Below are 22,513 nucleotides of genomic sequence, written 5' to 3' on the forward strand. Positions count from 1 at the left end.
GCTGCTAGAAAATGGATTGGCAAGTAGCAGGACCTTTCTACTATCATCCATTTCTCCTAGAAGGTCCAGAGATATAGAAATCACTTTGACTTTTTATCTACAGCCTTCACCTTTTCAATGTAAGAGTAAAGTTCGATCTCCCATGTTTGATCTTCAGATCTTGTGTGTGAACCCCCAGTGCATCAAAGGACCGTGCTGTGGGGACCGTCACCAGGTCAGCGTGCCCAAGGATGGGGTCATCGGGAAGTCGGTAGCAGAGCTGAGCTTAGATCACTGGAAGGAGCTCCTCTGTCTCCCTGTGACCCTTCGGTGCCCTAGTGGCTCCTTCGATGAAAACCTCTAAGTGCTTTCTTCTTTGGCCAAAAGACCTGAATTCTGAGTCCAGGAAACAGGCATTGCCAGAGCCATTTCCTGCCGCTCGCATTTAGAGTCCCATGTTCTGGGCTGAGTTCACCTCTAGGGGCTGCTCTGACTGAAGCCCGAGCACCTGGGAGAGATCTCAGGGCCCCAGAGGAAATGCTAGGGGAAGAGCCTGGGAGCCAGTGTGTGCAGGGGTGCAGATGTGAATGGGTGCACACGTGCATGCATCCACATGCGGTGTGTGTGTGTGTGTGTGTGTGTGTGTGTGTGCAAGTCTGTGAGTATGCACGTGTGAGTGTAACTGTGTATGCCACGAATGTGTGTGTGGTACAACCAATGTATTTGGTCTTTGGCCCAGGTTCCTGGCACAGAACTCCTAAAACCCTTGGGATTTCCGGAGTGAGAGGAGTATCTTATTATTCATAAGGAGCCCCTTTCGCTCACACTGAGTTTATGCTAATGAGGTGACTCAGGATAGGGCTCCTGGATAGCCTTCTGGTGGGACTGGTCCAAAGACCAAGTGATTAAAAGGTTGGAACTTTCAGCCTTCCAGAAGGCGGGGTGGGCTGGAGATGCAGTGAGCTCTGTGGAACTCTTGAACAGAGAGAGTTGGAGAGCTTCTGGGTTGGCGAACACAGGGAGATGCGGGGAGGATGACCTGGCTCTGCCCTGCCTGGGCATCACGTCCATTTGGCTGAGTTATATCCTGAGTTACATCCTTTATAATAAACCCGTGAACATAAATGATGTTCCCAAGCTCAGTGAGCCATTCTAGCAATTTTTTTCCCTTCTCTTTCTCAGCACACTTCATTGGTCTGGCCTTAGCCTCTCACCAGGACGATCCTAGACCCCTGAGATGGCGGAAGACAACAGCCCAGTTTGACGAATGGTGACAGGGTTTAAGCCTTGAGCAGGCTAAAGGTAACATCATAATCTAAGTTCTGTTTCAGCTCTGTAGTCCTAAGCCTGGAAGCCTGGAGGACCCCTTAGCTTCCGTCTGGGACTGGGAGCTGGGAGCTTACTTAAGAGTTGTCCTTTGAAGAAATGATTTATTACCCTTACGTCACCTCTGGCTAAACGGCTCTGAATACGAGCCAGAACCCCTAACCAACGGCGTCCTGTGACTGCCTTATGTGATCTGTAACCTACACGCCATTGGCAAGTCTTGTCTTTTAGGTCCTGAGCCCTTCCGTCTCCTGATTGGCCAATTCTAATAAACTAATTCCTTTCTTTACTGCAAAACTCTGCTCGTGGGTATTTTGGCCAGAGAGTGCAGGCAGGCAAACTTAATTTCTGGGCTTTGGTAACAGCTGTCAGAACCCTTGATTGACAGTGGATCAGTCAGAAGTAGAGGTGGCTCCCCGCCCCAGGGACTTGCGACTGGTGCTTCGAGTAAAGGCAGTCTAGACGGCTGAACCCTTACCCTGTGGGGACCGACGCTCACCTCAGGAAGGCAGTGTCAGAACGGAAGTGATTTGTTGGACATATTCAGTTGGTGCGAGCGAACTGGAGAATTAGTGGGTTTCAGTGTCCCCAAGCCCTCGTGTGTGGTGACTGTAAAAGCACAGGCATTTGAGTGAGCGCATGTGTGTGCACGGCTATGTGTGCATGCACCATGCGCATGAGTTTAGGGTTTGGGGTGTACATGCTCAAACATGTGCACACAGGATGTGCACATGTGTGAACACCCATGTACACATGGGGTGTGTACACACACCCTCGTGTGGTATGTGCACATGTATGAGAGTGCTTGGAGTGTATTTAACCATATACCCACGTGAGCACATAGGGTGAGCACAAGTGTGTATATGCCCATACATGTGCCAAGAGATGTGCAAGGGTGTGTATACTTGCCCTTGTGTGTGCTGTATGATCGCGAATGACATGTGCACGAGTCTGAGTATTTACATGTGTATGCGTCCACGTGTGTGTATACTCACATCTCACACATACAGTGTAACTGCGCGCACATGGGTATGTATGTGTGTGTGAACTCATGCATACCTATGGAAGGGGTGTGCATGGTATGAGACTGTTGCACAAGTGTGAATGTGCCTGACGGTGTACACGTGTGACGGTGTACAGTCGTGCATACGTGACTGACTTGCTTTTTACTAGAGCTTCCACTGTGCCTAGAACCAGGGACAGATCTCAATACCGTGCACCTCTAGGGACCTCGACAGCGTGTGAGTACACGGGCCGCTGGGAAATGCAGCCTTCTCTTCCCATTTTTAAAAAGTCCGACTCTTATTTTGCCAGTTCTCTGTGGGGCATTTTGGGCTGGTGAATGGGAAATGGCCAGGTGGCCCAGTGGCCAGAACCGGGCTTTGAATACATGAGGGAAGGTTTCTAGCAACAGCCAGAAGATGTGCCTGCAGAGAGGCACACGTGAGCCGCCCCCAGTGTCTACTGCTGGGGCCTCTGCTCCAGCTGGATGACCCTGGACCGGCTTCCCAAACTCTGAGTCTGGGTTCCCCAATTTAAATTAATTCCAACACTACTACCTTCAATGAGCGGCATGACTGGTGGGCTCTGGGAATGCCAGCTTTCACGTTCTCCACACGAACGCGTTGGATTCAGACAGGCCTGGCTTCAAATTCAAACCCTGAGTGATCCCAGACGATACTGTCACTTTCTGACCTTAGCCTCAGCATCTGGGAGAGCGAGGCACCATCACCCACTACAGGGAAGATCAAACAAGCTAGTGAGTGCCCACAGCTTGAGGCTGTTGTAGAATCTGCAATTTGACATGACCTCTGACTTACTATTGGGTAATTCTGGAATGATGGATTGAAGAGTTTTTAGTGGTATATGGGCTTAGATTCAAGTCTGAGTCTCTCAGTCTCCTCATCTATACAATTGGGGGGAGGGTGACAATGGGCATCACACACGTAGCACACAGTAGGAGTTAAAATATCAGTCCCTTCCGTTTCGTCTGAGCTGACATCACCAGACAGCCCAGCCTTGAGTTTCACTCACGATTCAGCCATAGAGTCCTGAATGTCAGACTCCCTTTCCTTCTTGGTGAAGCAGCCTGGTCCAGCCCCACTGACCCAACAGCAAAGGCGAGCTGAAGAGCCAAGAACCACAGTGGGGCTCTCCTGCCACCTAGTGGCGAGATGGGGAGCTGGCCGCCTAGTGGCCTGACCCAGGCGGCTTCTGGCCTAGGGCTGTGCTTGACTTGGGGAAGTTACTAGAGCTGGGCTAACCTCTGATCAATGCCCTATCAGGATGGCTGGGCCCAGAGCAAGAGCAAGGAAGCTTCTTGATCCCTCAGATGATACCTGCCAAGAGGAGCCTAGCATAGCTCATCAGACTACCAGATGATGCTGTTTCTCTGGAGAAAGCACTCAGTTCGAAGTTCAAGTCGTGGGTGGGGTGGGGTGGGTATCATTTGCAAATTCTCATCTCACTGAAAGTTGTCACCCCATGAATAATAATAGCAGGAGTGTGAACTAGTGACCAGCACTTCAAAGCAAAGCTAAGGCCTACCCCACATATACAAAGAACATGCCAAGCACATGCTAACCATCCTTCAAATACACAGAAGGGGACTTATGCGGGGGCAAGGGAAGAAAGGCCCCAGTTCCAGGCCTGATCCTTCTGGCTTTGTGAGGTACCAGGAGGTGGTCCTACTCCCACTCTGCCGCATCCCTGGGGCCTGTACCCCTGACTGCTTGGGCTCCCCTCCCCGCCAGAGGCCATCCCCACGGAGGACTGGGCCTTTGCAGCCAGCCCTGACCTGCCTTGGCTAAGCCTCAGACATCTCCCCGAAGCCCTGTCCTCCCTTCCCACAGGATCTACTTATCGAGGGCTCATTAACACCAGGCAGGGCAGGGCCAGACACCAAAAGGCCACACACCATCTCATCTTGTCCCCAAACCCATCCCATCCCCAACCCTACACCTGAGAGGTCAAGAGAGCAGCCCCGTCACAGCCCAGTGTCACAGCCCTTTGGGACAGGGCGAGGCCGGGGCGCAGGAGCAGCTCGGTTATTGCCAGCGACTGGGCTCCAGGGGCCCAGGGCCTTCTCTGTGAACACACACACACACACACACACGCACACTCACTTCCTGATTTTCAGGCCCTCTTCGTTGTCTGGAAGGAAAAACTCAAAAGATTTGTACGTCTTGACCATGTCCCGGCGATACTGGCCGACGTTGAATTCTGGGGGAAAGGAGAGGCTCAGCCTTCACACAACAGCAACGCTCCCCAGCTCCCGACCTCGACCCGCCCCGGGCCCTGCTGCAGCCCAGCCCTCCCTCTTCTCCCCCAGACCACCACAGCCCCTATGCCCCCTTGGAAAGCCGAGGCCAAGTCTCACCTCGCGTGGGCACACCAATCCAGTTCAGGTAGCGAGTCAACTTCTTAGAGATGTAGGTCTTGCCCCTGGCAGGCAAGCCCACCATGACGATGAGTGTCGGGCAGTTGGTCATGCAAACTGAAAGGCAAGGAGCGATGTTAGACAAGGGCCGGGACCCCTACTGCTGTGCCCACCCCCATGTACAGGGTCCTCAGCCTCAGGACACGAGACTGGCATCAGAGGTAGTTTCCGGGCCTCCTCATATCAGACAGCTTCCTGAGCGTACCCAGACGCTGGTCTCAAGCCACTGCTGGCATGTCCTCATTCCCCAGACCTGTCTGGGCTCTAGCAGACACAGAGGGATCTTGCCAGCCCTTATCCTGATGCACACTTAGCATGCCCCTGGCTAGACACTGCTGGGCAGTTCGTGTGGCAGGCAGGGCAGAGCCAAAACCCAGGGGGGGATTCCACTCCCTGCCTGTCACCCAAGAGTCTAATAGTCTCTCAGCATTCGTGCTCACACAGCACCACTGTTTTCCCTCCCGGGGGGGCAGCGGCGGGGAGGGGCGGTGAGTGCAGGGCATTTCTCTTCATCGTACAAGACCCAGCTCAAAAACTGCTTCTTCCATGAGTCCCTCCTCCAAGGCACCTCCATGCTCACCTGGTGCCCTGCCTCCCCAATCTCGGTCATCTCAATGATGAGTCTGCCCCCATGACTCATCTCTTGGAGCGAAAGCAGCCCTGCAGTGTCTGAGCCATTCGGGGTCCTGGGGTCTGGCACAAGAGTTGGTGCTCAAAGATTATGGGCAGAAGCAGGGAGAGAGGCATCTCAAAACCCACGAAGAGCTGCGACCAGAGACCCAGGCCCATGCCCACAAGGGCAGTCCCCTGATAGCCCACCACCGCTGTCCCATGTGCCACTAGGTCAGTGTGCCAACCAGAGAAGCTGCCGAGGCTGGAGGCGAGGAAGCTCTGGACACAACCCTCCCAGTCCCCGGCCCGCTAGGACAGACACCAAGGCAGCAGAACTGTCAGCCTCATGTGACCCAGCTCAGCTTTCAACGTGGCCTCACCTCAGCAGCCTCAGGAAGCTTCCCTTTCATCATCTTCAGGGCCTGGGCCAGGTGAACCCACAGTACACAGATAGATAGACAGAGGTGGGGACCTGTCAGTGCCCCACCTTTGCCCACGTGGCTCTGCAAGTGCCTTCACCTGGAAGCACTCCTTAGACAGACTGCCAGGCCGAACTGCTCAGGCTGTCTCCTTAACGAGCACAGCGGCCCCAGGGCCAGCCCTGCTCAGGGGTCAGGAGTCAGAGAGGCCTGAGTTCCCATCTTGACTCTGACACTTACTGGCGACTCTGTGTCTCGGTGTCCTCCCCTGTGAAATGGGACGACAGTCCCTCAGTAAGGTCTAGTGCTATCTCTATGTAAAAGCCTGAGCGCTTTGGGAAAGCTGTGCCCTCTGCCCAGCCCTGGCAGCATGCCCAGCTAAGAGCACAGGTGCAGCTCAGCACCAACTGCTCTTGGGACTTGGGGCACAGAGGCACTTGTCTGTCTCCAGGCAGGCCCTACGGAGAAGTAAAGGGCCCTGCTTGCCATTGAGGGCTCTACTGCTCCCGTGCACGACCTTTGGACAGATATAACACCGTAAACCCCAGGGGAGGGAAGGAGGGATCTCACGAAATAGACTGACTGTGAGCAAGAGTGAGGAAACTTGTAGAAAAACCTCGGCATTGACTAAGGCGAGAGAAAAACAAGTTAGGCAAGTGCCTGAATCCTGAAGGCCAGTAAGCCGCGCTGTTTGCACAATTCCTGGCCACTGGCTGGGGCTCTCAAGCAGCTGCAGGACAGTGCATCACTGCTAACTGGGAGGGGGGGACCTGCATCCCTCTTGCTCCTTACGATGCGGCTGCCCCTTCCGATTACCCCCCTGATGGCCTCTTCCGCAACTTCAGGACTGGGGTCCTGCACATCTTCTATCTTCCCAGAGACTCCCTGGCCTCCTCCCACATTTGCTGACACCATTCCCCTTCCCCGTGCACAGCCATGGTGAGCAGGCAGGGCAACAATTCTGGGCTGGATGCAAAGCAGGAGTAATAAGTTACCTATTGTCTCTGTTCCTCAAGATAAACTGCCAAGGAAATAATGACTCAAAAGAAAAATCAAAGTACAAGTATATTCACAACAGCTATGCTTCCAGCAGTAAAACACTGGGAAAGTCCTGGCAATGTGAAATTGCAAACTAAGGCCGGCCCCCATGGGGGGCACACACACGACTGCGCCAAAACACAGAGCCTGGACCAGGGGAGCTGGGGTATGCAGCCAGAACTGCAGCTCTGGGCCCTCAATAGCCCCGACACTGAGAAACGGGACAGCAGGACACACTGTTTAGCACCCTGGGTATATGCGGAAGGAAATCTGAAGACATGTCAACTCAACTTCCCTCGCCAGTTCCTTTTCCTGTACATTTGCTCAAGGCACCAAGAGGCCGGACACAAGCCTGATGCCGAACAGTGACCATTTTCTCACAGTGTTACCACAGAGACAGCCACAAGTCCCTGAGGTGGGTTCCAGAACTGATTCCTGAACTGTGTCTGTTCCCACTTCCTTGGGCCAGGCTGGGAAGGAAGAGTTCTTTAAAATAAGGCAACCTGCGATCTTGTTCAGAGGGGACAGGAAGTCATCTCTCCCATGTTCTGTGCACATACCAGTCACAGGAAGGGTTTTGACACCTTTTGGCTAAAAAAGCCATCAGATAAATATTGTCTTTTCTGCCACTCTCCAAGTCCTCTCTCCGTCCCCTGCCTCACCTGCCCGCTGAGCTCCTCCAGGTCTGAACTGAGGGGTCGATGATGAAGAAGGTAACAGCTTCCGAACCTCGCGTGTGGCTCTGAATTTTATCAAAAGGAGGAAGAATTGCTAGTGGAGAGTGGACGCGACAGGCGCATGGGACAGCCCTCAGTCCACCCGCCTCTGGTGCCCGGAGGAGCGAGGGCTAGACCCCAGAGACAAGCCTCCGCACGCACAGACCAGCCATGGGCCCCGCGTCCTCTTCTCTACAAAGCACTGTGATCAAGTCAACTTCTACCCACCACCCACCAACGGGTCCTCACCTGTCCTCATGGTCCTCCAACCTAGTCATAAGCCCGCCCTGCAGAGGACAAGACGCTGCACAAATGTAGGCTCTGGGAACTCCAGGTGCTGCACCAGCAGGTTCCGCCTCAGTCACTGCTTACTCACTCCCTGCTGTGAACTCTGACCCTAGCCTGGGCCCAAACCCTCCCATCTTTGGCCTCTTGGCTGCCACCTCCTCTCCGCCCAGAGACAGTGCGATGGCACGAGACCCCTCTGCTCATGCCAGAGCCATATTTTAATTGCAGACTTGGAGAGTCTGAAGTAGCAAGAAGCAGAGAAAGAGTGGCGGAAGGAAACCACAAAAGGCTCGGCCACCCCTTATCGAGCCCCTACTCAGTAAGAGGCTCACAGCAGCTTCATGGAGCAGGACGATGACCGTCGTGAGGAACCCGAGCCCCAGAGGGTCAGCCGCTTACCCAAGATCACACAGTTAAGCCATGATGTGGCTTGAGAGTCCCCGCCTCCAAAGCCCAGGTTCTCGCTCCTTCCCCTTTATGTAGTAACAGCAGCCGCTCCCAACAGGAAGGGGCCTCGGCCTCCACACCTCCAGGAAAGTCTGGAAGGAGGGCTGGTTAGGGTGTGGGCATAGCCCTCAAGACTCAGAGCACACTGCCTGTAAAGCCATGGCCCCAGGACCAAAAGCATGATCACAGCCTTGGTCCCTCACCAGGACCTACGTTATAGTAAGAGCCATGACCTACCAGAATGTCTGGTCAAAGCCATGGCCGCCCTCTGCCGGTTCCCACAGTGAGGCAGGACTCGCATCATGGTCAAAGCCAAGGACCCCAGGCTGACCTCAAAGACGGCACTCTCCCTTCCTTTATCATGCCCAAGCAGGCAGGAGTGCAGGGAGACCCCTCACACACAGCCCAGTCTTGTGACCTCCACCTCCATATCTGGACCAAGAGTTGGACGAGATGTTCTCTGAGGTCCTTGCCAACTCACAAATTCATCACAATGTTTCAGTTACTCCTAAAACAAATCTTTATGTTTCTTGGTAATAAAAAGGTTCCAGACTCATTGAAGGACAAGCAGAAAGTCTGGGTAGTGGATTAAACACCCAGGACCCCAGGAAAGGTGAGCCCCCGAATTTCAGCATGTCTCCTAGATGTTTCACCCTTGGATTTTAGCATTTACCCATGACCCCACGAGAATGCTGTGTGCCCTGGACACACAGACAGGCCGATATGGCACCATGTTCTCCCTGTCTCTAACCTGCTCACATCTACACTTCCCTGAAAATTCCTCTTAAAACTCTGTTTTTGGGCATGGAGATGGGGGATGAAAGCCAAGAAGTGCCCTTCCTCCCTCTGGAGGACTAGCCCACTCTTAGGCCTTTGAAAGTTCTGGGCTCAGAAAGGCCAATTCTTCTAGGGTCAACACACTCAGACCCGGTTCAACCACCCGGCCCACGCTCTCTGGCCTGCAAAGAGGGCAGGACAGAGCCTCCGAGCGCTACCCAGGCCTGAAGCGGGGAGGGCACTGTGGGATGCAGATGGGCCTGGGTCACTCCCCGAGGTGATGGCGGCCAGACCTAGCCCCACCGAGCTGAGACATCATCGCATACCTGTCCCCGCCCCCTGCTCTGCCACACCTGTCGCCGGACCCCACCTGTTCCTGCTCCCCTCCCACCAGTCAAGACAGCCTCACCTGTTCCCGGTTCCCCACCGGCTCCCGGCCCCCTCTCCCCGCGAGACCACTGCCCAGGCCTCCCTATCCACCCATTCCCGTGCTCCGCCCTCCCCTCTCCCTGCGGACCCTGCCTCACCGCCGCGCTGGCAGGCGTGCAGGGCGGGCCGCCCATTGCTATACGGCATCCAGATCTTCTTTAGGGGGTTCTGGGTCAATTCCCGTGGGGACGCCATCCCGGACTCGTGAGGAGTCGGGCTGCGACGCTTCTAGCCCCTGGTAGCTGGGCCAACTCCGGCCACTCGAGGCCCCGCCTATAGGCCCCGCCCCTCCTCAAGCCGCGATGACGAGTGTTCAACGCCTCGCAGGCCCCGCCCCGGAACGAGTAGGCTCCACCCCCACTGGAGGGCCTGGCCTCCGACGACGCATGCCCAACTCGCGGACCAGCCGGGATCTGGCCAAGCGGGCCGCCCTTCGTGCGGGCATCCACGACGCGCATGCCCAACTCCCAGCAGATGCAAGTCCTGGATGGTGCAGGCCCCGCCCCGCGTGAACCAGCCCAGCACACTCTACTCGACCGTGCTGATTTGCATAGGCATCTCCCAAGGCCTCTCCGTGGGCGCCGCCACCTTGTCCTCAGGGCACCCGAGGTTCTGCTCCCTGCTACGAGGGACCTCAGGGCCCCCAGGAGGGAGGTGTGTGCATACACTGGCTCTCATCACTAGCATGAGGTCTCGACTGCAACCCCTCTGTGCCTGCGGAACTTGCGCCCGACTCTCTCTCTCATCTGCTCTGAGTCCTGGGACTCTCCCTCGCCCATTGGAGCGAACTGCTCAACTACGCTGAAAGCTCCTTTATCTCACGGACAAGGCGAATCTCAAAATTGATCGTGTTTCTCTCTTTGCCTTAGCTACTGGGAGCTCAGACCAAAACCCAGCCCACCTGGAGCACGTGAGGGGGACCTCGTAACCAAGCTCCCTGGGGATTCGCTAGGCCTTGGCAGCATCTTACTCCTAACAGGACTCATTTTTACCAATTAAATTTTAAATCGTAAGTTTCACTTTTTTTAGTCAGCCTATCTCAGGAAAATGGAATATGGATGTCATCAATCTTACAAGATTAAATGTGTCTTTTTTGTCTGAGAAATCCACTCTAAAGCACAGTAATGTTATCGTTCATTATATTATTTCTCTCCTGTCTCTAAAAAAATGCAATCGAGGCAAAAGGCAAGGGAGAGATCTGGGAGTTCAAAACCCCTGGGTCACTCTCCTCTCTGACTCCTCAGCTCAGTCTCTTTAAGCTTTGGATTCTCTCTGCCCCCGGGGCCCTACCGACACTGTTGGAATTTATCACACTGCCCTCTAGCGATGTCCTCCACCACACCCCTTGGGAAGATCACTGCAACCTCAAGTTCTCTCTGCCCAAAGCGTGCCCAGCCAGGAGCCAGGTGCTAGGGCCATGCAGAACAAGGCTCAATCCAGTACACTACAGGTGCAGCACTTCTGCCCTCCTTGCCATACCCCTGTCTTGGGTTAGTCCCCAAATCACCCCCATCCCTTCAGAGCCTGGCAAGGATATTTAAGATAACTGACACAGATGGCTTGCCTGCTTCACAGGAAGTGAAGATTCAGGAGGTCTGCATGCTGGAAACCCACCTAGACTCTCCCTGAAACCAGCTCTAGTTGCCTCCCCTGGGGATGCTCTGCCTCAGACAGATTCAGCCACTTCCTCCTTCACCCTCCCTCTACAGTGTCCACCCCCACCTCCCTCTACCTCATGCCCAGCAGCTCTGAGCACACCCATGGGTGGCTCCTGATGAGCAGGGTGCCCCTTGTGACCACCCTCCTGCTTCCTACTCCTCTAAAGCCACTCATTCTGTTCCTGACACAACCAGCCCTCCTGTCCATCTCCTATCCACTGCCAAGGTCATCTTTGGGCCACCCTGGCCTCAGAGACCATGTTACCACATGCCACACCCTTTCCAACCACCAGCACTGATTGCAAAGGCTTCCGCCTCTAATGTCCGCAGACACTCAGCACCCCATCGGGCCTACCCACACCCCTCCCCAGCCCCCTTGTGATGTTAGTCAAAGGCTTGGGGTAGAGGGTAGCCAGGGCTAGACAGGAAGCCAGGGCCATGTCTGGGAAGCCATACCCAGTCCGTCTGAGCCTGGCTTCCCAGGAAAGGCAGTGGCTCTCCACCTCCCACTCTTCCCCTAATCTAAGCCTGGGCTGACCCAGACATACCCGCCCAAGTCCCTATATCCAGTGGGAGGCCATAGGTCGACAGTTGGCGGAGCCTGGGGCCCCTCCCCAAGGCCAGGGTGCACATCTGCTCTGAGGTTATTCCCCATCTCCCCTCCCATGACCCCATTTCTCAGGAAACTGAGGAAGGGAAGTGGGGCCCAGGGTCACAGAGCCAGCCCACAGCGCAGGATGAACTCAGCGCCACTTCCGGCCTTTCCAACCTCCCGCACCTTACACTATCGCCCACTCCCACCTCCACACCTGTGCACTTACTTGTCCCCTCCATGGAGATGGTCTCCTGGCTTTCTGCTCCCTCCATATCAGTAGATACTCAATAGAAAAACTGGCCCTCATGGCTTTTCCCTCCTTGGGGCCATCCCAAAGTGAACCAGCTAGACTAGCCCGGGGGTGGGAAGGGTGCCAGGATGTCAGCGTGCACTCGTGTGTGAACACATCCTGCTCAGTCTCTCCCCACCGTGAACCCGCCTAGCCTGGCCCTGGTTGCCTCCCGTGGTGCCCTCTGCACTCACCACTGGACATCCCACCAGTTTCCCAAGCTACAAGCTCTGAGGTGCCTGGAGTCCTCAATTCTCAATGCTCAAATTCTTCCATCCTGTCCTGGCCAGTCCACCAAGCCACCCTTTGCAGCATAAAGACCCAGGGACATCAGTAAATGCCACACAAACCCACACACCAGTGCACGAAAACATGACTGTGAACACAGCTTCAGGCGCACACACACTAACGAGCTCTGCACTCAGGCCCACACAGACACAGGCTGCAGTGGGCCGGCCTCTCTCGCTGCCTCCCTTCCCCTTCACTCCCCTCCTCTCTCTGCCGCCACTGAGAGCTTCAGGGAGTTCCCAGGAGTTCCAGCTTCCTCTGGCCATTTCTGGCCAACGATCGTCCAGTGTGTCTCTGGACCCAGAGCTCACAGAGGGTGTGAGGTTCCCCCTTGGGGGCACGGAGCCATGTGACCATGATCTGCACTTGCTGATTCCGGCCTGGCACAGGACACACAGTAGGTGCTAAAAGTGATTCAAGACCATCCCGGGACCACAGAAAGGTCTCAAAGAGGTTCATGATCAGTACAGAGAACACAGTAAGTGCTCAGGAAGGACACAAGGCTCACAGTAGGTATCCTAGAAATGCTGGTTTAAGGATTAAAGCCACATCATATGAAAACCTTCCCAAATGAGCCTCTGGGCCTCCTCAAACCGGTGTGACCCCTGAGGAGGGACCTGGACAAACGTGACCCCTTGGAGGCCAGCAAAGGGCCTAGTGGGAGGGCCTCGGGCAGCTCCAGCTGGTTGTCCCTCCCCCTGGGCTGGAGGAAGAAGCTATTTATAGTTCCCCCTTGGCCCAGCCCCCTTTCCCCTGCAGGCGACAATGTCCCCCCTCTTCCAGACCACTGACAGATTGATGCCCTTCAGAGCACCCCTATATCTACAGAGATCCCCAATACCTCATAGCCCTTCCAGCCCACCCCACTGTGCCCAAGTCATTCCCCAATCCCCCGCCCTTTCCATGCTGCTCCGTTCCTACCCTGCCTGCTGCTCCTTGACCCAGAGGCCATCAGGGAGCTGCCTTCTTCCGTGCCTCTGTCCATTCTGCAACCCAACTGGCCTGGGCTACTGCCCCCTACGGTGTGAAGTTGGGCAACTCCGCCCTCTGGCTCTGGAGGGAGAAGCTTGCCCATGGCCCCGCCTCCCCAGCCCTGCCCTGGGCCCGCCCCCCAGGGCTGCCTTCGACCGTGAGATAACATCAGTGCCCCCAGCCCAGGCGGCCTCATTCGTATCATTATTGCCTCTCTCTAGCCAGAGCTGTCCATGCTGTCCAGTGTCTGCCCTTGTCTCCAGCTGGGGTTTACACCGCCCAGCGCGGCAGCCGCATCCTCAGGCGAGCCTGTGCACACTGTCCGGGAGAGGTCTGTGAAATGAGGAGTTGGGAGTGGGAAGAGGGGCAGCAGCCAGCTGCGACTCAGCCTCCACGTGTCACTGTCCGGGTGCACACGACAGTGCGACTTTCTCATCACTACGTTTATTGAGTTCTTCCTGCACGCCAGAACCTTCACGTACACTTGTCCATCAATGCTCACGGGAAGCTTGGTGGCATCGCTCTGCTTCACAGATGAGGAAACAGGCCCCGAAAAGTGAGCACATTCGTTCAGGACAATTTGAAGAGGGAGGGGCAGAGTTTGGCTGGAGCCGGGGCAGCCTGCGCCTCCCTACCCCTGAGCCACGTGTGTCCAAGGGCCGAGGCTGGGTGTGCAGGTGTGTAGGTAGGACGGTGCCTGGCTGTGTGTTGTGCATGCTTCACGCAGGTTTGGGAGACAAGCACCTGTTCCTCCCAGCCCCCTTGCATGTCTTCACCTTGCTCACACATACTCGCAGCTGTCAGATACCAGAGGTGAAGCCACACATGCACACACACCCCCACACAGGCAAGGCTGCCACAGCCACAGACCTCCCACTAAGGCCTCCATTCATGCCTGGAGACGTCGAAGCCCCGTCCATCTGGGATGGTTGCTGCCTCAGGGAGCACAAAACATGCAGGCAGCACTTCCCTGACCTACGGGGCAGGGCAGACCTGTCGGACTGGTCTTAGGTGGACTGGTCTCAGGTGCAGCGATAGGCTCCTGTATTGAGGTTCCTGTGAGTGACCATATGTGGTGATGTCCAGATGCTGTGACCGTGGGGCACCCACACAGAACAAGCTTCCACGTGGTAGCGACCTGCCACGGTAGAGTCCAAGCTGTTCAGACACATCATAAGTCCGTGAGACTCCCAAGCATGGCAAGACTCCACTTGGCAGCCACCCGACATGGCAACGTCCAGGCATCCAGACACACTGTGACTCGGTGAGGCACTCAGATGTGATATGACGCCACATGGCAGTGACTCCATATGGCAGTGTCCACATGCCCCATGCCCAGAAGTAGTATCAACCAGCTCTGCCTCTGCCCTCCAGGTGGCCCCATCCAGCTGGGCCCATCACTGTGACCCCCTCCCTCAGGTTCAGCGGCGGCCGACATGGGCCAGGATGTGAGCGTTGGCGGCAGCCTGCTCCCTTGCAGCTCTGGCCCGGGCCTGCTCCAGTAGGATCTGCAGGAGGCCAAGGGGGACATCCAGCGAGAGGGTGATGCGTGGGCCAGGGCGGGGGCCAGGGCTGGGGTGGCTCCAAGCAGCAGAGGGGCCTGTGGTGCTGGCTGAGGGGCTCTCCGAGAGCACAGGGCAGGGGGTGGCCTCAGGAAAGTTCTGAGGGAGGAGCTGGAAGGCCGGGCTAGGGGTCGCCGGGGCAAGTGGGACCCTGCCCAGCATCAGCGCCATCAGCATCATCAGAGTGCACCTGGTCATCGTGTGGTCAGGCTGCGAGGAGAAAACGGGCTCAGGGCAGGGCTGGGGACAGCTGTGGCTCAGGGACGGAGACACGTGGGGAACGCAGAGCGACGGAGAGGGGGACCGAGTCACCAAGAGAAGGAGACTGAGGGGTAGAGATGAGAGAGGCCAGGCCAAGGACAGGGAGAAGTAAAGACGGAGATGAAGGGACCAGGAGAGACCACAAGGAGACGGAAAATCCAGCCTGACAGAGAAGGGGCCGGAGAGACAGAAAGGGTGAGAAAGACAATGAGTGAGACAGAGATAAAGAGACAGAAATCCAGAAGCAGAGAGCGTGTAAATACCTATATTTATACACAGGGAGAGAGAGAGCAGAGTGCGAGGGAGAGGAGAGAGGGAGGAGGAGGAGGAGGAAATGGAGATGAACGAGGGACAGAGGCCGAGCAAAACGAAGCCAGCCCGGGAGAGAGGGCGGCAGAAACCCGCCCCGAGGCAGACGGCGGCCATGGAAATGAGACAGAGAAACACGGGGACAAACGGGAGCCCGAGGTCCGAGCGAGAGTCCTTGCGGAAGGGCAGAATCCAGGTCCCTGAGGAGAGGAGAGCCAGAAACCCCAGAGCCCCTCGGGTCCAGAGACCTCCACTCGCCCAGAGCCCAGATCCAGTCAACCCCCAAGACCCTGCCCGTCCCACACTGACCCTCGTCCTACCAGAAGCAGCAGCCTCCTCTGGGGTAAGTCAGGGCCACTGTGACTGCCCCGGGCTGGGGCCGGGCAGCACTGCGCTGTGACCTCACCCTCTGCCCCCTTCAGGGCCCTTTATCCCCCTCGGCCCCCAGGAGTGGGAGCTGGGGCATGTCTCCTGGCAGGAGGCAGCCCCCCACCTATGATTCATCCCCTCCTGGGGGGCAGTGAGGACATAACCTCAGCCCCCACCCTCTCTACTCCTTTCTGGAACAAGTTTGGGACGAAAGGTCACGGGGCAGTGACCAGGGCTGGACAGAGGGATTCTGCACCCATGCAGGATAGTACTGACGTCCCAGAGAAAAACCTACCTCCCAACACCCCCATCTCCCCGAATAGTCACAACAGGGGCTTTTTAAAACAGCAGCTTTAATGCCCCCCACAAATCAGCACCATGTCATCACAGGCTTGGGGCAAGGGGCAGGTCAGACGTAGTCACGTCCACTCACTACCCACAGCCACCCCCACACTGAGTCATCTGCCAGGGAGGCAGGAGCCACAATGGGGGTTTGTCCACAGTGGGGAAGGCTAGACCCACGGGACCAAGTCACTGAAATAACGGACAGACTCATGCACGCTCACGTGCACACAAGCCTCTAGCACCAAGGAAAGGGACAGCAGGGTCCGGCCGAGACACCAGCTCCTCCAGGGGTCACTGAACTTCAGCTCGTCATCTGGGCCTCAGCTCTGGAGAGCACCTGGGGGGCAGGTTGGGAGCTGTCTTGAGCCACCTGACCTCACCCAACTCACAGGCCACAGAGCAGCCCCGGGCGAAGGATCCACACAGATAGGAGCTGGGGGCCACAGGAGCAGGAGCCCCGACTTCAGAGAGGGCGTCCTCAGCAGGTCTTTCAAGGAGGGGGCATGGGGGGACCATACTGGGGACCCCACATCTGAGCTCTCTATTCAGCTCTTTGGTCTGGAGAGTCTTGCCGAGGCTCCCCAGTCTGAGGGGACTTCTCGGGACCCTGACCTGGGACCTGATCTGGGCAGGCTCAGGGCCCAGGCCCCTGCTGGGCTGGCGAGTGGGCCCATACCTGTCCCCTGGCTCTGGACCGCCCGGGGTGGGCAGCGGCGCTCGCAAGCCTCTCGGGTCCCAAAACGGTTGGCATTCCCTCCACAGCCACCGTAGACAAAGGGGTGGCAGGCCTCCGCGCTGCCCGCCACAGCCCGATGGTACCAGCGCAGGGTGTAGGCAGTACAGGAGCCCTCGTCCAATGGAAGCGAGCAGGGATCTGGGGCCAATGAGGGGTCAGGAGGTCAGGAAAGGCGGGTGGCAGCAGTCAGAGAGTGACTGGGGTCAGTGAGAGGTCGGCAGGAGCCAGCTCTGCCTGCCCCTTCCCGAATCCCTCTGGGCCCAGCCGCCATTCTCACCGTCACCAGCCCAAGGAGCCTCAGGGTCCTGGTAGTCCTCCACAGAATACTCAGAGTATTCATACTCGTCATCCTCGGGGGGCACCTGGCCTGCATGCAGGGCGGGATGTGCTATGACGGGGCCGGGCAGGCAGCACTGGCCTCCCACACGTGTGCACAAGAGTGTCCACGCATGTGCCCTGCATGCATGAGCACCCTGCCCACGTCTGTGCTCCACCCGCACATGCCCAGTGGGTCCAGCTGTCCTCACCTTCCTCGTCAGCATGAGAGACCCGGAGAACAGGCACGGGGCGGCGCTGGGGGCCAGTGGTGTCTGCAGCATAACTAGGGAGGGGTCCTGGAGCAAGGAGCAGAGGTACAGGGCCTCGGCAGTCACCGTGGCGGCCACCCCAGCCCAGCCCCTGCAGAGACCAGGTGATGGGCACAGCAGGGCCTGAGGCGAGGGCAGTTCCAGGAACAGGAAATACCAGAAAACTACTCACGTGATCCAGATGCGATAAACTGGCCCTGGCAAGCTGGAGGGGGTAGAGGGGCCAGGGAGAGAGGCAATGACAGGAAGAGCAAGAGACAAAGATGAAAAGAGGCAGGAGAGGGAGGGAGGGAGAGAGACAGAGACATAGAGAGAGGGAGAGAGAAAGAAAGGCAGCGGAGGAACAGAAAGGACAAGAGAGACGTTGGGAACAGGTCAGCAAAGGGCGAGGGAGAGACAGAGATGGTCAGAGACAGGCAGACGCAGACAGAGATGGGAGGAGACAGCGTCACTCTGGTGCCCGTCAAGGCTGTCAGAGATCCCCTGGCCCCATGTCAGGCCCGGAGGGGCTAGCTCTGCCCTCACCTACCCCGCCCCCCCAATATGTGGCCGTCCTGGGCATCCAGGACACTACACGTCCACCCACATCTGCCTGTGTGTCTCCGCTGGGGAAGTCCTGCCACCGTGTCTGTCCTGAAGCACAGGCACCTTCTGTGTGTCCACCCATCTCCGCCCATCTCCTTGACTGCTTGTCCTCCCAGTAAGTTCTGGGGACCCTGCCTGCCCCTGTCTAGGGGTGCCGGGGCGGAGTGGGGATGGAACCCCAAAGACCCTCGGTGGGGCACCACTCACCGCAGTGCTGGCTCATCTCCTGACGCACGAAGCCCCGAATGTCGTCCTCCTGGGAGCACCAGAGCACAGAGATCACGGAGCACCCACGGATCCCGGGAAGCACAAAGGGCACGGGATGCAGGGATCACGGAGGCAGCATCGAGTCAGGGGCCCAGGGCCCAGGGGGTCGTGGCGTGGGGTGCAGGAGGAAGGGCCCGGCCCACCCCGGCCCACACTCACTGTCAGCGCAGCTTCCCCCTTCTCGCCTCGGGGGCCAGCAGGTCCTGGCCGCCCCTACGTGCAACGGGTGGGACCCGGCTGTGACCTCTGATCTCAGGGACACCAGAGGTCAACCCCGTCTCTGACCCCAAGCCCAGCATTTCTCGCTCACCTGCTCCCCTCTGTCTCCGGGGACCCCAGGGGCACCGGGGGCGCCCACCACGCTCTCTCCAGCGGGACCGCGCTCACCCTGTCAGACACAAGGACCAGTGAGCAGGGTCGGAAGTAGTGGGAGTCGGAAGTAAGGCAAGTTTGGGGTTTTAGACTCAAGGTTGGGGCAGGGATGTTGGGAGATGGGTTACAGGGTCAGAGGTCAGTAAGGTTGGAAAGGTCAGGGAGGTTCAGGGGTCAGGAGTCAGAGTCAGGGCCCCTCACCTTCTGGCCCTGAAGTCCTTCGGATCCTTTAGGGCCAACACTGCCTGGCGGCCCGGGGAGACCACTAGAGCCATCGTTGCCCTTGGGACCAGGGGGACCCCCAATTCCAGGGGCTCCCTGGGGAGAAAAAGGTCAGGGTCGGTGATCAGAGCTCTCAAAGGTGGACCCTCTTCCAGAGAGCACAGACTCCTCAGTTCACGATGCCCTTGGCCTTAACTTACTCGCTCCCCTTTCTCGCCCTGGTCACCCTTGGGTCCTGACTGCCCATCAAAGCCTCGGTCGCCCTGGGAACAGAAAGAGGTGTAAGAGACACTCTGCCTTGGCCTCCCTCAGCTCTATCGCCATGCGCCCCCTGCCCAGTGGCCACGCCTTCCGTACCCCAGGCACCTATGACCCCCCACCGGCCACGATCCCCATGACCCCAACCACGCTGTAATACCCCTGCCCTCTGACTCCACCGTTTTCCCTCTCCACACGACTGACACGCTGGCAAGCCTCACCACTTGCCTCTCACTCTGCCAGGACTTTGACTCGATGTATTCCCCTTGCTCCACCTCATCCTCTCCATCTCAATCCCACTGTGACCCCCACCCACGAAAGTTTCAAGACTACTTGAGCCTCCAATCCCCAGTGTCCCGAATCTTCCACAGCCCTTCCCTTCACCATGGAAACCCCCATCGCACCTCACTTGGACACCTCGTTTGCTCAACCTGACCCCCTGATGTCCACTGCCACCGGTTTAGGAGACTTCTGTACTCTTGGGACCACACTCAGTTCTCTGCTGTGGGGCCCCCACTGGCCGGTGGCACCTGGGCTCCCCTCCTGGAGGAAGTAGGCAGAAGAGTTAGCCTGGCCCACTCCGCCCCTTCCTCTCCCACTCATGTGCCCACACTCACCATCTCTTCCTTTATGCCCTGCCAGCTCTATAGGGCGCAAGGCCTAGGGGCTGGAGCCTCTCATAGGTAGCCAGGTGGAGGGTCAGCCGCCAGGCTCCCTAGGCCCCCAGAGCTCTCTAACACCCCCTGCATCCTCTCACTCTCTTTCTGTACTCACTTTATTCTCCCTTTCTCCATGAGACCAGGCCGAGGGCTCCTTTAATCCCCCTCAAGCCGCTCTGGGAGAAGAAAAAACACTGACAGGAGGAAAAGTGACCTCTAGATACCCGACCCTATAACCCCCTGACCCTGAAACCACTCTCCAAACTGGCCTCAGACACTCCAACCTCCCACCTTCCAACCTCTGACCTAACACCTCACAGTCGGCCCTGGGTACCCCACCATCTGACCTCAGACAGCTGACCTTTAACCCCAGATGCCTCACCCTCCATCCCACCTCCTGACCAGGAAACCCAGTCCCCTTCCCACCTTGAGGCCCCGGGGACCCATGAAGCCAATATCTCCTTTGTCTCCTCGGACACCAGGGGCTCCGTCCTTTCCTGGGGATCCCTGGGGTAGAGGGGACAATGCGAGGTCAGGGGAGATCAGATCAAAGGGAATCAGTCTGGATGTAACAGATGGGAACACGGTGGGGGTGGGAGCCACCACTGGAGGGCAGGGTTTTCCGTGGGGACAAGGGTCACCATGGGCGAGGGTGATCACATGGGTAGAACTGCCATAGGGGCACTCCGAAGGTGGCAGCCCCTGGGCAACACGAGGACACCACGAAGGTACCGGATCAGCGTAAGGTGAAAGGTCACCACGTGGGGCTGGGGGCCCTGTGGGATCAGGGGCATCTTACCGGGTCTCCAGGAACCCCTGCAACACCAGGCTCTCCCTGTGGGAAACACAGATGGGGCAGGACAGCCCTTCAGCATGACCGTCCAGAGTGACTGTCCCTTATGCCGGCCTATCTACTGCACGTGCAGCCACTCGCTGACTCCGGGCCAGGGCGCAGGCTGCACACAGATCCCGTGTGAACACACACGTGGCTAACAGCAAGGGAGGCTGGAAACTCTCCAACACTCAGAGGACACCCATGGGACACGTGTGTGTGACGTGTAACTCTGGGTCTGTGCCTGAGGCAGGGCTTACCCTGGGTCCTGTGAGTCCACGTGCTCCCAGCAACCCAGCGGAGCCCTTGTCACCAGGCTCCCCCTTGGTGCCCTGTGGGAGGGACCAGGAGAGAAACACGATCAGGACCAGGCCAGGCCGGAGGTTTGGAGAATGGCTGGAACCTGCCAGCTGGGGCAGAGCTCATTAGTTACGCCGGTGGCCCCATCCCTTCCAGCCCCTGCCACAGCAAGCCGGAACTGGGAGCCGTGGCCCATGGGGTGGCTCATTCCTCACCCTAGGCCTCCCAGATTTCTGCCCCTTCCTCTTACCACTGGGTCCCTGAACCTACCTGGAGTGCCCCTAATGCCCAAAGAGCCCCCTTGCTGTTCCCAGGGCGCCTCTCACAGAGCTGCCACCCACAGAGCTCCCGCGTGACCTAGCATCCAGGCCCTTGAGCCCTCCCCAGAGCTCCACAGAGTTGCTCTATGGAGCCCCTCCCTGCGACTCCCAGAAACACTCCCTCCCATCCCCCCTCCTACCACTCGCAGCCCGCTGGAACCCCTCCTGACCCCATACAGAGTACCCCACCCTCTTCTCTGTACCTTCTCTCCGGGTCTCCCACTGTCTCCGCGAGGTCCTTTGTCACCATCTATGCCCGGAGGCCCTCGTTCGCCCTGGGTCAGGGGTCAGAGTCAGGATCAGGGGCTGGCGGTCTCATCCCCTGAGGCTCTGAGCTCTCAGATCTCTCAGCCCAGCCCAGAGGAGCCCCACCCACACCCAACGGAGACCCAGTCACGTGGAGAGCAGACCCACTCACCATGTCCCCCTTGGCACCCCGTAGCCCCGGAGGCCCCACAGTTATGGCTGAGTCGCCCTGAGTGGATGGGAGACAGTAAGAGGAGTCAGGAGCACCCCTGACCCTTGGCCCTGCCCTCCCCAACGCCCCCACTCACCCTGTCACCCTTCAGCCCTGCGGTTCCAGGGTCGCCCTATTGGATGGAAAAGTGTAAGTCTCACCCAACCAGACAGAGGAGCCCCGAGTCCTGAGTTACGACACCCAACCCCACCCCACTCACCCCGGGGCCTTTTCCCCATGTCCTTACCTTCTCCCCACGCTCCCCCCGGCTGCCCGGGGGTCCCTGTGTGAGAGAAGAAGACTATGAGCGAAGAGAATTTGGGGGCCTAGTGGGGAGACAGGTCAGGGGGTGGCAGAGGACTGAGTCGGGGGCCCCAAGGGAATAGGGGAGGCAAAGGAGCAAAGAGCAGACAGGGAGAACCAGGGGGCTGTGGAGGGTGCAGTGTCCCAAAGGCACAAAGGGCACAGGCAGGTGACGAAGTCGCACCACTGGCGCTTGCCCTAAGGGGACTCACCATAAGTCCTCGGGGTCCCTCCTGGCCAGGGCGGCCATCTTCACCCTGGATGGCGATATTAAATTAATTGACTCAGAAGTTGGATTCAGAAGTGACGTCTGTAATAAAGGGAGCCCCGAAGTGGTTCCCCGAAGTGGTTCCCCGAAGTGGGCTGTGGCTGCAGAGCAGGACAACATACCCGGACGCCTGGCTCCCCACGCTCGCCGCGGGCCCCGGGCAGCCCTGCTCCAGGGTCTCCCTGGAGAGCGACAGGACACCAGGGATAAGCAAGGGGAATCAGTGGGG

The 22,513-nt window shown here is 57.8% G+C and overlaps 3 protein-coding genes across 6 annotated transcripts in view; all 3 read right to left on the bottom strand.

The window, feature by feature from the left end:
• Positions 1 to 13,327, bottom strand: part of PFKFB4 (6-phosphofructo-2-kinase/fructose-2,6-biphosphatase 4) — a 36,918-nt gene extending 23,591 nt beyond the window's left edge. Inside the window, exons 1-4 of one of the 4 annotated variants that reach the window (XM_039837663.1) lie at positions 9,569 to 9,708; positions 7,476 to 7,555; positions 4,685 to 4,801; positions 4,431 to 4,527 (exon numbers count right to left, since the gene is read on the bottom strand). In XM_039837663.1, coding sequence (XP_039693597.1) covers positions 4,431 to 4,527; positions 4,685 to 4,796 — 209 coding nt within the window. In that variant the 5' untranslated portion in view covers positions 4,797 to 4,801; positions 7,476 to 7,555; positions 9,569 to 9,708. Of the gene's footprint in view, positions 1 to 4,430; positions 4,528 to 4,684; positions 4,802 to 7,475; positions 7,556 to 9,558; positions 9,753 to 13,221 lie in introns of those variants that run through there. The other 3 variants (XM_039837661.1, XM_039837660.1, XM_039837662.1) reach the window with 3 other exon arrangements.
• A 370-nt stretch (positions 13,328 to 13,697) lies between these two features.
• UCN2 (urocortin 2) lies at positions 13,698 to 15,818 on the bottom strand. Its single transcript, XM_039837674.1, has 2 exons — positions 15,725 to 15,818; positions 13,698 to 15,044 (listed from the first exon to the last, which is right to left on the bottom strand). Exon 2 carries the CDS (start codon positions 15,030 to 15,032, stop codon positions 14,694 to 14,696), a length of 339 nt encoding a protein of 112 aa, XP_039693608.1. The 5' UTR covers positions 15,033 to 15,044; positions 15,725 to 15,818; the 3' UTR covers positions 13,698 to 14,693.
• Positions 15,819 to 16,109: 291 nt separating this feature from the next.
• The window catches only part of COL7A1 (collagen type VII alpha 1 chain), a 37,345-nt gene continuing 30,941 nt past the window's right edge, over positions 16,110 to 22,513 (bottom strand). Inside the window, exons 109-118 of the mRNA XM_039836812.1 lie at positions 19,088 to 19,150; positions 18,867 to 18,983; positions 18,604 to 18,681; positions 18,453 to 18,506; positions 18,234 to 18,282; positions 17,614 to 17,646; positions 17,382 to 17,468; positions 17,132 to 17,221; positions 16,795 to 16,992; positions 16,110 to 16,455 (exon numbers count right to left, since the gene is read on the bottom strand). Of these exons, the coding sequence (XP_039692746.1) occupies positions 16,439 to 16,455; positions 16,795 to 16,992; positions 17,132 to 17,221; positions 17,382 to 17,468; positions 17,614 to 17,646; positions 18,234 to 18,282; positions 18,453 to 18,506; positions 18,604 to 18,681; positions 18,867 to 18,983; positions 19,088 to 19,150 (786 nt within the window). The 3' untranslated portion in view covers positions 16,110 to 16,438. The remainder of the gene's footprint in view (positions 16,456 to 16,794; positions 16,993 to 17,131; positions 17,222 to 17,381; positions 17,469 to 17,613; positions 17,647 to 18,233; positions 18,283 to 18,452; positions 18,507 to 18,603; positions 18,682 to 18,866; positions 18,984 to 19,087; positions 19,151 to 22,513) is intronic.

The sequence above is a fragment of the Pteropus medius genome, unplaced genomic scaffold (assembly GCF_902729225.1).
Source record: "Pteropus medius unplaced genomic scaffold, Ma_sr-lr_union100, whole genome shotgun sequence".
NCBI lineage: Eukaryota > Metazoa > Chordata > Mammalia > Chiroptera > Pteropodidae > Pteropus > Pteropus medius.

Excerpts from the sequence above, each read along its gene's own strand:
- UCN2 (XM_039837674.1), bottom strand. The coding sequence starts at position 15,032 with ATGACCAGGTGCACTCTGATGATGCTGATGGCGCTGATGCTGGGCAGG.